This window comes from Monopterus albus, unplaced genomic scaffold, assembly GCF_001952655.1.
Source record: "Monopterus albus unplaced genomic scaffold, M_albus_1.0 scaffold82.1, whole genome shotgun sequence".
Taxonomy (NCBI): Eukaryota; Metazoa; Chordata; class Actinopteri; order Synbranchiformes; family Synbranchidae; genus Monopterus; species Monopterus albus.
The window spans coordinates 1,018,429-1,032,488 of NW_018127962.1; the positions used below are offsets into that span (position 1 = coordinate 1,018,429).

The following is a 14,060-nucleotide window of genomic DNA, read 5'->3' on the forward strand; positions in this document are numbered from 1 at the left end:
AATAGTTCTGATTTTCTTCACTAAAATTAAACTAATAAATTAGATTATGCCATCAGGAATCCCCATTGGCTCTTGTGATCTCAGCCAAGAGGACACAAAAAATGAAAAATAGTTACAATTCATCATTTTTAATGTACCATTTGATCCAAATAAATCCCAGACACAAGTCTGACATCTCTGCTCAAACATTTCTCTCTCTTTATGTGTGTTGTTTGTATTTTTATTTTTTTTGCAAAGTAACTATAGCTGTCAATGTAAACTGAGTAAAAGTACAACGTTCAAGTACAAATCCTTTAGAGTTGTAGCTGGGCAGAAGTAACAAGTAGAAAAAATGAAATTATTCAAGTAAGGGAGAGGCATCTCAGAAGTGTACTTGAGTAAATGTACTTAGTTACTTTCCACCACTGTATGTACCATCCTAGTCACAATTGGAAACACTGTCCTTGTTGTAGCAGCACAGGATGAACAGACCTTAGGCTGCTGCATAAGAGCGCCCTCTATCTGTGACATGAAGGGCACCTGTGAAGATTTTTCACTCTCGATCTATAACTCACACTCTAATCTGTCTGTAACACTGTCTCCAAAAGCTGCACTACTGTAACAACAGTGCTAGAAGTATTTAGATGTTTTACTTAGTCTAAGTAAAAGTAGCAATACAATGTAAAAAGGTCAATCAAGCAAAAAAAAAAAAAATCCATTCCAGGTCTTACTTAATTAAATATACAGATGTATTAACAAGAAAATAATGTACAAAAATAAAAGTACTTGTCATGCAGGATGTTACTGATAGTGTTATAATAAACATGTATGTTATATAATCACTATTAATGACCTTCAAATTTTTATTCAGTTTTCTGGTGATAATTGAGTCCTAAATAACTCGTTTTCTTACAAGTGAAACAAATCTGTCAGTGCAGTGAAAAAAAAATCAGACAGTTTTAATATTTAAACAGAAACAGCAGATCACTGAACTTGAATTATGAAAAACCGGTTGAGGCAGGTTACAATTGTTTCACTGCACAGGAAATTAATATAGGAGACTTTTAAGGTTGTTTTTAAATTAACACTGCATCATGTTTTAGAAGCTGATCATATCTTTTTAAACATTATTTTAAAAATTACCTACAGCTGTCAAATAAACAGTGCAGTATATATTTCTGTCTTAAGTTCAATGAAATAGCATAAAATTGCACAATATGAAAATACTCAAGTGCCTGAGAATTGAATTAATACCGAGTAAATGTATATTGTTATAAAATTTCCACTGTATGAATATCGTCCGCACAGTCGTCTGCATCTTAATGGAATCTCAGTATGGTGTATGTTTTTCATACAAATGAACCTGTTTAAAGTTAAACTTTTTTATAATTCTGCTGCCACAGCCTGCCTTATTCTTTTTGTTTCATGGTGCAAATTCTCATTTCATTTTTGAGCCTGAAATATTTTTACTGTGTTGTCAAGTAAGGTTTTTAATAGTAGACGTATACATATATTGTATAGGGCTGAGGCTTATGAGATTGAACAGGTCAGCATTTTTTAAAATAAAGTACCTATGGTATACTGCGGTTTTGCCTCTTTTGTGGTTGTCTGTCCTCCTGCCAGGTCGTTGTGTGGAGGGGAGGTGGTGTGGCACTGGCTCAGGTCCTGAAAGTGGTCTCCTCCTAAAGGACCATGTCCCTCGTATATGGTCAGCCTACACAGTATATCTGTTTATACAATGTCCGTCATATGTGTTACAATATACCATTTTGTAATTGTGATTGTCCAGACTGTAAATCTCTTATGTTGATTTGTTGCTCTTCCTGATGGCACTGTATCTGCAGATTAGGCCCATTGAGGCAAATTTGTGATATTGAGCTATACAAATAAAAACTGACTTGACTTGAAAATGGTGAATATTTGCTATAACACAATCGACAATAATGCTGCTCATATGTAAGCATAAAGAATATTAATCCAATAATATAGTATGTAACACTATGAAAGAGGACATTTAGTAGGAGGAGCACTTTTGTTACTTTAAGTATCTTATATTTTGCTGATACTTCTGTACTTTTACTCACTTAAGATTCTGAGTTTGCACATAGAGTTTTTGACAGTATATTGCTGTTTTTACATCGGTATTCTTCCACCACTGTTGGTATCTAAACAGTTTACATAATGCTTGAATGATGGAGGAGTGGGGCCAATATGTTTTGGCTGTGTGTCTGCAGGTTGAAGCCTGAATGTGACAGTGTTGAAGATCTCTACTGCAGACAGAATCTTGCAACATGGACCTGGCGTCCACAGATGCGAGCGTTTCCTTCCTTTATTCAGACCCACCGGTCCGTGCCAGGTCGTATCACGGTGCTGTGACACCGTGACTCCCTCGCTAAATGCGGTCAAAAAGCTCCTTTGTCTTAATTTTCCAAAATCTCCGCCAGACCCCACAATCAAAATAAATCGACCACGCGTGCTTTTCCGCAGCAATGACGTCACGTGCGCCCGCCCCTCTTCCCGCAAGTAAACAGAAAACATATTGACGAAAACGACCTCGTCAGGTGCCGTGCGTGTGTTCGGTGCGGGAAACGCGGTTCGAGAGATGACAGCGGACTTTAATTTTGCGTTTCCCCTGTGTTTTTATCAAACTTGTGCGATTTGGAGGCAGCTGACTTGCGCTGGAGCGATGAAGGGAGAGGCGGAAGTGAAGTCACTTGACAGACCGTCCATGTTATTATTGTTATTTTGGTAGCCCTGTGATGAGACGGGCTGGAGAGCCGCTGGTCTCCGAAACAACGACTGTTAACTGTTACCGCAGGCCGCCCCGGACCGACACCACCTTCACCACCACTTCACTGACCCGGAGACAGGAGCCACGCTGACTGCTGGGGGGGAGGGTGTGAGGACCCAGCTCCAGCTCCAGCTCCAGCTCCAGCTCGGCTCCTACACTCCGACTGACCAAAAATAAAACGGCGACAAAAACAATAACGGCATTCGTCAAACGGCTCGACTGGCGTGTGTGCGGTTCGTAGCAGGGAAGTGCCTCCGCAGACATGAACGGTATCACCAAGGGCCGGTTCGAGGTATGACAGAGGGAGTGGACCACCAGCGGTTCAACTGTTTGTTTCTAGTAGACATGGGAATCATGGGCTTGTATAAACAGAGTGCGCGTGTGTGTGTATGTGTGTGGTCGACTCCTAATTTTACATGCATTCGGGAGCTGAAGCGTGTTGTTGGTCAAGGGTAATCCGAAATCCTGTTATTGTCCTGCCGCACCAGCAGACAGCGACAACATGGAGCTCAGGACTGCGGGACGGGAGGGCTGTGGCTGAGGGTTGTCAATATATCAGGTCCAGGCTATCAGGAGGGGGCTGCAGACGGAGAGTAAATGTTGTAAATGCAAACAGTGAATTAGTCATCACTGGGGTTTGGCGATATTACTGCAAAAGCTGTGACACCACTTGTGATACCTGTGAATGACAGGTGCCACAGGAGGTTTGGATGGCTTTGTGACTCACTGGCCTTTTTGGGTTCAAGAATCTGAAATAATATAGTGTGTTTCATGAGAGCTATGAATAATCATCTTCTCCCACAACCTTTTGGTATTTTTATGATAGTTTCCTCAAGAAAGCAGCAAACACACACACACCCTTTTGTGCACAAATGCAGCAATGAAAGTAGTATTCACAGAATTATCAGCAGCAAAATGTTCTTAAAGTATAAAAAGTAAGCTTGTAATGTAGGTGCAATGACCCCTGCCAGTTTTTATCATATCACTGGATTGTATTGGATTTGTATATGCAACATTTTATGTTATAGCTTGTTGCAGTAAAGAATATTTTAATTTTTATACTGTTGTTTAGTTTAATCTGTGACAGTAAGTCACATTTTATAAGATGATCAGCTGTTTTGTGTTTATGAAACCTTAACCTGCAAAGAAACCATTAATAAGATCAGTCAGTATTTGCACTGAAATGTTGAGTTGAAGTAGCTTATGAAAAGGCATAAAACAAGAAGTTAAAGTATTATCATCTCCAAACTGTACTTGAGTGCAGTATTTGAGTAAATGTACTTCATTACTCTCCACGTGTTCTCATCTGCATACCATATGACAGATTACCCCGAAGTACAGCTATGTAAAAGTATGATTGATGTGAAATACCTGTGCTGTAATAATGTTTTGCAGTGTCAGCATTTTATTTGCGATATCTACGAGCCTTACATCAGCTCCAGCTGGTTGTGACTGCCATGAGCTGTTGGCATTGTTTATCTGAAATATCATACATTCATTGTTGAGATTCTTTAGAGTTTGAGTACTTGATCGTTTCCATTAGGTGATAGTTTACATGCGAGTGGGTGAGAGCAAAGTGGAAGCGGCGCCGATGTGTTAGCATGTCAGCAGATTTCTCAGCAGCGCTGTAAGTTTCTTGGATGGAGACCAGTGTATGGTGGCAAACAAGGTGCCGTGTAAGAGAGACTGGAGAGTAGCAGCTAATAGAGTCAGACTTTGGATCGTTGTCTAAAGCTTCCTACCTGAGATGATGCTTTTGTATTGATCACGTGGCATAAGCCCCTTGTAGATGTGGTATAGTAGGACCAGGAAATGAGCCCACCGTATGATCCAGATACCTTCACTGTGGCAACGAAACTCCATAACTGAGTCCAAATTTCATATCAACGCTGTTGCACTCTGTCTAGGAAAGGGACTGCAGAGAGGAACTCCCTGCTTGGGAATGCTGCTCTGCTGACGCAGGGAACGAGGGCACCAGAGTGCTGAGGTGATCATTTCAATGAAGCACACTTACCAGAGAGATGACTTTGAAACTTGCTGCCATGATAGATTGATAGATAGGTAGATATATACTTTATTGATCTCGATGGATCAATAAAGCCATAACCACAGCTGAGATTAGACACCAAACACCGTGGTGGTGCTGTTGCACAACACTGTGCTAATTTCTTTGCACTAGTTAAATTTTTGCTCTTTGTCTGCTGACTGATAAAATAGATATAAGGATGTTAGAGGAAGGATTAGTCAGTTGGCCATGCCACAGAAATTGATTTGGCAGCATGTTGCAACATTACCAAATATTTTGTGATTCCAGTAAAACAAATCAGAGAAATCAGGTGTTTCTTTACTTATTCTGTAGTAAACTGAATATCTTTGGGTATTAGACTGAAGAAGTCCTAAGACACCTCTGGCTTTAGACAGACACTGAGATAACATACAGTAGATCTGTCTGTTGACAGTTCTCTTCCTAACATTCGGAACATACGGTCTTGTACATTTAAGGTTAGTTTCATTTCCTCTACTCAATTGACACGGTGCTAAAGATAACTGTAACTGAAGGGCATACGGTAATGATAAAGGGTTTCTAAGGCATTTCTGTAAAGCTTTTATTGAGCTTCCCATAGAGGTAGTTAGCTAAAACCCTGACAGATAAGAGTGTGATATTGCCTTATTCACTACAGGGGTATGTGAGGACAAATGATAGAAAAGGTTTTAACTGTGCCCTGCAGCTATTACTGGATATAGTTAATCAATAAGTTCAGGTCTGTGTTTCAGACCCCGTTGTCTGCTGTGTGTTACCTGAACAGAGACGTTAAAGTTCAAACCAGTTGCTGGCCAGTGACTGGACCAACTCCCTTTCTTTTGTCTTCTTAACCCCACTTCCTCTGAAATGGCAGTTATGGCCCTGTCAACCCCCTGATTTTACACATATTTTGCACATATTCTTCCTGTGCTCCCCACTGTGGCCGTCTCTTTCGAGGAACTCGTGTCTATCATGGAGCGAGCTGGAGCCAAGATGTTTTCAGAATCAACCTTTGCTCTTCCTGCACCTCTCCACACTCTCCTTTGTGTTTTCCATATCAGTGTTTGTGTTTGCATGCAGAGCAGCAGGGAGTCCCCCTGGCTAAATCCAGTTTCTGAGTCTTTAATGATACAAGTGTATTACTGGCAAGATGCGCGTCTGCAGAGGCATAGCAAATGTGGGTGTGATTTAAATTCATGGCTGAGTACAAGCCCATCTGATCTAGAACGTTCTGCCTCTGCTCTTCACACACAGAGGTCTTACTTGAATCACCTGGTAGCATATAGGTGTGTGTGTGTGTGTGTGTGTGTGTGTGTTTGTGTCCCACTCAGCAGATGGCCAGACATCCAGTGAGTAGACTAATTGAGATAAGCATGCCAACCAGCTGACCAGGCTGACAGAATTATAAGCTTGTAAGGAAGGGACCTGGAAAATCAAATGTAGCTCTGGCTTGTTTATTGGCATCACTTAAGGAAGCAATATCCTATTTCTCATTAGTAACTAAAAGACAGTGCATGGGTCTATTTTCATTAAACATATTTTTGCTATTTTGATCTGCGTTGTCATTGTCACTGCTCTGTCTCATTCCTCATGACCACCTTAAATGCGCACAGATATACACACATAGATACAGTCACTCCATGTTTTTGTTTATCTTGTGTCTCAACAGGTGTTCTCAAACAGCGAGGAAGCCCCCATTAATAAGAAGCTTCCCAAAGAGCTTCTTCTCAGGTAAGATTATTATGGAAACTCCCCTCTACACACGCACACACACACACACACACACACACACACAAAATACAACATACCACACCCTGGGACAAGGGCTTAGATCATTCATTATTCATTAGTGAAAGGAGCCCTGAACAGTGTGTAGGAGTGTAGGTGTGTGTGTGAACTGTAAGTGTCTTTGTGTTGTGTGATGTATGACAGCATTCTGAAATGAGGCGTGGTTAACTGTGTGACCTACAGACCAACATTTCGTTCCACTGCAGCAGCTGAGCGTGACCCATAAATCTGACATTACACACTCACCTGTGTTCATCCTCCACACTGATTTATATAAGGATATAGTGTGTGTGTGCTGCACAGTATGTTAGAAAAGGATGCACCTGCACGTTCCTCTGCAGCCACATGATGCGGTCTGTTTGTTGCTACAGTTGTGCACTTCATATGTTTCTGTGTGTGTGTGTGTGTGTGTGTGTGTAAAACACTCCTGGGCATATGTATGCTGTATGTCTGCGTGCTATAAATAGCTTGTCTTAGCTGGTGGGGAATTCCGCAGTGCTGTGCTCTTCTGCTGCTCCAGCTGTGTTCCACCAGTATACCCGTTCCCACTAGCACATTTTCGCCAGTGGACAGAAAAACTCACTTGCATGCACTCGCTGCAGTAGCTACGACACATGAGTTACTGTCACATGTGTCATGTTGTGACATTTACAGAATATCTACTGTGAGGGAGACTCACTGTGATGCAGTACGATCGTATTTTTAAACCACGGACAGTGGGTTGACTTCAGCCTTTTTATGTATTAGTTCTGTTTTGCCCTGTCAATGATGTATAGTGAGGGACATTATGTTTCCCCAGAGGCTCTTACATAATGGAATATGTAGATATTTTGAACAGTAACTTTTATTCTTAACTTATTGTAAGCACATTTTTTATAATTCGAAATGAATTAGAAGTATAGAGTAAATCAGTGGTCCACAACCTGGGGATTAGGACCTCGTGTGGTTGCCAGGTGATTATTGGGACAGGAGAGAAAGAAAATATTGTTCTGCTACTAGAAATTTTTTTTCTGGCATATTTTTTTTTTTTAGATATTTGCTTCTTTTTTGTTTAGAAACACTGGATAGTTTCACAAGTTTTAGTTTTACAGTCCTTTAGCATAGTCAAAAGAAATATGGCTAAAGCTAATATTTATGTTCATTATTGATTAAAATGTTGATCATATATTATTCAAACAACTTTTAAAAAATTCCCTTAAGGGCAATTTTTCTGGACCAGCTCATTAAACATACAATAGACAGATAAGAAAGACACCTGTTAAGGGATGTTCAGATGAGGCCAGTAGCTTTTGATTAACCAGTTAATTATTTTGTCAATAAACTGACTGAATAGTGACTAATGTATTTTTATTCGACCATCAGTCAAACACCCAGAGATACTGAGATAAGACAAAGAAAAGTATCAGATCTTCCCATCTGAGAAACTGGAACCAGAAAAAGTTTAGCTTATAACATAAGTGATTATTTGATTATCAAAATACATTTTCTGTTGATCAACTAATAGATGAATTGACTAGTTATTGGAACTCTAAAATAAAATGACCTGAAAACTTTAGAGGAGAAACCCAGTCTTTGGTATTGTGCCCTGTAACACAGCGTTAAAGGAGGCACTGAATCATTTTAAAGGATCTCCAGCCAAGAAAGTAATATACCATCTAATGTACCACTGCCAGAACCTGGCTCGGGGTTGTACTCGACTGCCTTTCAGCTGGTGCATTGTAAGCAGCTGTTCTCTCTGCCCGTGCAGGATGGATACAAAGTGTGAAAGCTGTGCCTTGATACAGAAGAACCTTGTCTGGCACACAAGCCTCGGACAGAGTTCAGACTGGTTCAGGGTCCTCTCACTCAGAAGCTCTGACTCAGCATCCTCCCCACCACCGCCGAAAATAATGTCTGGCCAGAGTTACTATGGCAACCAGTTGCAGAGTCACGGTGAAGGCTTGTCTCTCTTATGTAGCCATGCTTGAAGGGCCAGGTGTACATTTTGTAACAGGATGATGCTCCGTTAAAATCCTTTTATGAACCATATTAGAAAACAGGCATTCCCAGGGCAGACTTATTTTCTGTTTTGTCTGTGTTCACAAGCTTTCTTGTGTGTCATACAGTGAAAAACATAAAGTACTCATAATGTCATACCTCTGAATTTGATTCTGTTATGTCATCTCCTCCCTTTTCTGTTGTCTTTTTTCACTCTTATGTAAAAGTTACTGATACAGCTGTATCTGGATTCAACGCTCTCTCGTCACATAACAAGCCAGAGCTGCTCTCAGATATTACGCTTTTATGGTTAAGAATAAATGTCAAATAGTTTAACAGGAGTTCCCAAATCAGACTGAGTGATTGCTTCCCTGTGAGTACGTTTAACAGATTTTTTTTTTGTGTTTGGTGGAAGGCCTCTCTCACACAAATAATGCAAAGTCAGGTTGTGTTGGATTAAACCAGTCAGTTGGTCAATGATCAGCATCACAGCCATTAACCAATTATTAGAAGGGAGATCAATGAGCATCAGCTTTGATGGGTCATTCTCTCTGGTAGCCTGCGATTACTCCAAGAGCTGTGTGTCCACGTGTTCGATGTGTGAGAGTACACGTGTGCCACGTACTGTTTTGCGTTGCTTTGTTGATTGTATTCTAGTGCTCCCTGACACAAGGCTCCAGTATAGATTATACAGACATGCCCTAACATGCCCCGGCCTAACGCACAGCAAAACACACAGCCTTTGTCCATGTCAGCTCCTATTTTCTTGGGTTAAAAGAATGCTCAGACCCCAGCTGCACTCTGCCGGTTCCCTGAATACCTTAAATTTTCTTTAAATTGTCCCTTTTGAGGCACTGCTCAGAGCAGTAACAGGCTGGGAGCTCAGAGAAGGTGTACAGGTTGTATATGTGCTTCTGTATATACTGTGATTGTTTGTCTGCAGCCTTACATGTCTGAGTGCCAGAGATTACTCACTGGCTGATTAATGGATCGAGCTGACCCAGGAGGCTGCAGCATGCAGCCCTTTGTTGGCTGACCGGCCTCCAGCTCACACACTGCCTGCTTGAAGGGCTCTCCTCCAACAAAACCAAGAAGATAGCTGTTTTCTACAGACTTGTAAAACATAATTAACACCAAAGGAAGGTTATTCCAATAAAATATTTAGCTGGAAACGGAGCTCTTTACTTGACAATGATCAATGATCTGAGACATACTTTCTCTCTATTGTTTCTCTAGAATATTCTCCTATCTAGATGTGGTTACACTCTGTAGGTGTGCCCAAGTATCCAAGGTAAGCATGCCTGCCTCTTTATCTCCAAACATTCATTGTCGTAAAAGAATGGATTGGTGTGACTCTAAAGTATGCTATAGTTAAATTAATAACAGTTTTCCGTTACTGGATTCTCTAGAATTGTCTCTAATATACTGCCAGCTGCTGGTTATGTGTAAGTGGACACACAGGTGTTCTGTGTGCTCGCCTGATTATTTTATTGAGTCACTGATTAAATGTTTTGACTTTAAATTATCAGACAACAGTGGAAATATAATTCCCTAGAGCCCAAGATGATGCTTCAGGTGTCTTGTTTGGTCTGACCAACACCCCAGCGATTTCAGTTTACAATGTAATAAATCAGAGAAGAGTGCCAGTTCCTCACACTGGAGAGGTGAACAGAGCAGCTGCTGCATCTACTACTCGAACCAAAATAAAAAACGAATTGGGCATAGTTCATGTGTACTCAAACCTGTAGAGAGGTATTCATTAATTTCTCCCACATATCTCGATAACAGAGTCACCCTCCCCAACGTTTTTCTGACCACTTGTCTGTGTGTCCACAACCCGTGTGTCTCCCTCTCAGGCGTGGAATGTCCTGGCTCTCGATGGCAGCAACTGGCAGAAGATCGACTTGTTTAACTTCCAGACAGACATAGAGGTGAGGGGTGTGATTATGAGAGAGGAAAGTGAGGGGATAGAGTTGTGTGTGTGTGTGTGTGTGTGTGTGTGCTTGTTGAGTGGCATTATCTAGCCCAAGGCTTAGTGCTGGGTCAGTAGGCTTGGGTGCCAGCTGTGATGTCACTGCTGATCCTCTGTCCTGTGGCCCAAGTCATATTATTCTCTCTCTTTCTCTCTGTTCCTGTGTCTCTCAGGGGAGGGTAGTAGAGAACATTTCCAAGCGTTGTGGAGGCTTCCTGAAGCAGCTGAGCCTCAGGGGCTGCCTGAGTGTCGGAGATGCCTCCATGAAGTGAGAATCTCATTGTCTGTCTGAGCTATACTGGTGTAAAAACTGTGCCTCTGCTTTGATTTGTACTAAAAGTCATTCTCTAGTTGGTTTGATTATGTGCTGTTTTTGTCCCTGTTTGATTTTGTTGAAAGTTGAAGCAGCTTGTGCCTCATTAGTCCCAGGGGACACTTGATTCCTTTTAATCTCACTTTAGTGTGCATACAAATACAACAAATTAAAAAAAATAAAGTGGGTAATTTTGGTTTTATCTATAATCTCTTTGACCTCTGTAACCAAAGTACTTTAAAGAAGTACACATTGTTCTTTGAAGAGTAAAGCTTTCATTTAACAGCAACATGTAAAACAGAAACGTGCAGTAGTTGTACAACCAGCTGCCAAGGGGCTGTCGATGACTATGTTAATTGGCTCCTGATCAGCTCCCAGCTTCTGAATTCTTATTTCACTTCTTCTCCCTCCTCATTGTTCGACTGTTTCCCAGGACATTTGCTCAGAACTGCAGAAACATCGAAGTGTTGAACCTGAATGGATGCACCAAGATCACCGACAGTACCTGCGTCAGCCTCAGCAAATTTTGCTCCAAACTCAAACACTTAGATCTCACCTCCTGTGTGTCCATCAGCAACCACTCCCTGAAGGCTCTCAGGTAGCACCTGCACACTGGCTGACCGAACCCTGGCATAACAAAACCCCCTGTTAGCAGTAAAATGGAAACAGTTGTCAGTTCCCCACAAACCCCTCACCTGTTACATCCTGAGAACAGACTGTACAGTCACACATAACCTCACACACACTCCCTGGTTCTCTTGCTTACACGCTCACTCTCTCTTGCAGTGTTAATTTTGACACCTGAATTTGATTTTGTTTTAGTCTTTTGATGAAAATGCTTATTAGTTTTAGTCAGATTTTAGTCTTTAGATTTTTGTTGGTTTTAATCTGGTTTTAGTCAATAAAAAACTCAATACAGTTTAGTCTATTTTTAGTCATTTTTAAACAGCATTTTTAATATTTACTGTAGGCTATATCTTCTTCATCCTGGTTGTGTATAGTTACCATGGTTACGTGTTGTTCCCGTTTGTGGAAAATGGCGTTTTCTTCACACAGTGTCGCTCTGCTCTACAGAAGCTGGACTCACTCACGTTTGTATTAAAAACCTCTTCACTGGGTTCAGAGATGATGCTAAATCGTTGGGTAACATTAAAACTGTGTCTGCTCTCTGCAGTGAATGTTTAGAGATGATTTATGGTTGACTGCTCATCCTAATCCTGGAACTGACTGATAGCAACACGTTACATCTACATCCACAGCGTTTATGTTAAATTATCCTGCCGTCTCATATGGCGTGGTGCTGCATTTTCCTAGTGTGCCCCAGGAGCTTTTTATGTAATTCTCTGGGTTGTAGATGGATATGATTCATAAACCTGGTTCTTCCAGGAAGCGCTAATGCCCAATTCAGCTCCAGAATAAGAGAGATTTTGGCTGGAAACCGTTTTACTGATCAGCTCCAGGTTGTGGTTCCACAGATGCAGCAGGTCACTAAGCTGCTTCCCGTCCGTTTGTCCATCTTTTACATTATTGTTTACTTTTTATTTGTTGATGAAAACTGTAAAACATTTTGTCAGAGTTCTCGTTATCAAATGTTAGTTTTTTATTTAGTGTTTGTTTGATTTTCATCCTGAAAAATAGGTTGCCAACAAATATTTTTTGTCATAGTTTTCGTTAACAAAATTAACACCGCTCTCTCGACACTGTGCACGTTGTTCTGTGTTCAACAAATAAGAAGATGCTACATGTGGACTGGTTCATGTGTCTTTGTGTATTGTGAACTGTGTGGGTCTCCTTGTACAGTGATGGTTGCAGAATGCTGGAGATGTTGAACTTGTCATGGTGTGACCAGATCACACGCGATGGCATCGAGGCTCTGGCTAGAGGCTGCACCGGTTTACGTGCACTGTTCCTCAGAGGCTGCACACAGGTACGGTGCACATACACACACTTGGGCGCACACTTGCATGTGAGGTTTTTTTTTTTCAGGGGGCATGTCATACATTTTTTTCATTGAATGTTTTGAAACATTTTGACACTTTAGGAAATACATTTTTACCTCATATTGATGATTAATTTGTGCATGTGTCCAAGTAACATAAAAACACATTATAAAAAACCATAGTTAAGACTTGGTACAAGGATTCACTAGAAAATTCCAGGATTGTTTAAAAGAGTAGATAAGTTAAAAGTTACTTTTTTAATCTTCACATTAATCGGGGTGTTGTTGTGTTACCTGCTTCATGAGAATACTGTTGTCTACAGTTTAATGTAAACAAAATCCTGCAGTGGTAGCAATAGCTCACAAGTCTGTGTGCTTCAACCGAGAAAAAGTAAAAAAAAAAAAAAAAACTGTGAAACTACGGAAAACTCATACACATGTACCTGTAAATTCTCTGATTCTTAAAGTAAAATTCAAAGCAATAATATATAGCACATGCCAGACTTGTATTTTAATTTCATTGGCTGTTTTAGCTGATGTAGTGTGTTGGACCAGGCAGGTATTTTATTTTTCTGATTTCTCTGCAGAGCAAAAATTTTCTGTAAGCTGTTTGTTCTGTTGTTTTTTTGTTCTTTTGCTAAAGTCTAGTCTGTTTTTCATGCCTTCAGAAAATACCATGAAACCCCAATTAATCATGTGAATATCACCATTCAGTTAACTAACTGGAAAACATGAGGAACAGGGTCAAACTGATCAAAGGCTTGACTGTTTATTCTGAAGCATTTTAAACTTGATTTGATTTGATTTGATTTATTCTTTCAAGCATGTAAAGACAGTTGATATGGCAACACACATAATTTTACACATATCCAACAAATGCTAATCCAATATCAATTTGCTTATACCTAGTACATGCTTGAATGGAGTAGGAAGAAGTCAGACTTATCCAGTCCTACCCCATGACATCATCTTACCATCCTTGGTTTGCAAGCAGTAAATGATTCTCTTCTACACCACACAAGTAATATACTAAAGAATTATTACAAAGTGTTAACATTCATACACCACACCCACAATGTTCCATCTAATTAATCATTAAGCCTGTTCTTGCATATATCTTGATTGACACATACCTTTATATTTATGTTTAAACTCATCAATTCTATTACTATTTTTTATGTCCACACTTAAATTATTCCATAGTTTTACCCCACTTATAGAAATACAGAATCTTTTTTTGGTTGTACGTATAGCATGAACTTTTAAATTTAACTGACC

At 40.3% G+C, this 14,060-nt stretch overlaps 1 protein-coding gene across 1 annotated transcript in view; it reads left to right on the plus strand.

Annotated features, from left to right (window-relative positions):
• Positions 1-2,404: 2,404 nt before the first annotated feature.
• fbxl2 (F-box and leucine-rich repeat protein 2) overlaps positions 2,405-14,060 on the plus strand; it is a 19,886-nt gene continuing 8,230 nt past the window's right edge. Inside the window, exons 1-7 of the mRNA XM_020606842.1 lie at positions 2,405-3,062; positions 6,463-6,524; positions 9,795-9,849; positions 10,415-10,489; positions 10,704-10,798; positions 11,277-11,441; positions 12,644-12,770. Of these exons, the coding sequence (XP_020462498.1) occupies positions 3,033-3,062; positions 6,463-6,524; positions 9,795-9,849; positions 10,415-10,489; positions 10,704-10,798; positions 11,277-11,441; positions 12,644-12,770 (609 nt within the window). The 5' untranslated portion in view covers positions 2,405-3,032. The remainder of the gene's footprint in view (positions 3,063-6,462; positions 6,525-9,794; positions 9,850-10,414; positions 10,490-10,703; positions 10,799-11,276; positions 11,442-12,643; positions 12,771-14,060) is intronic.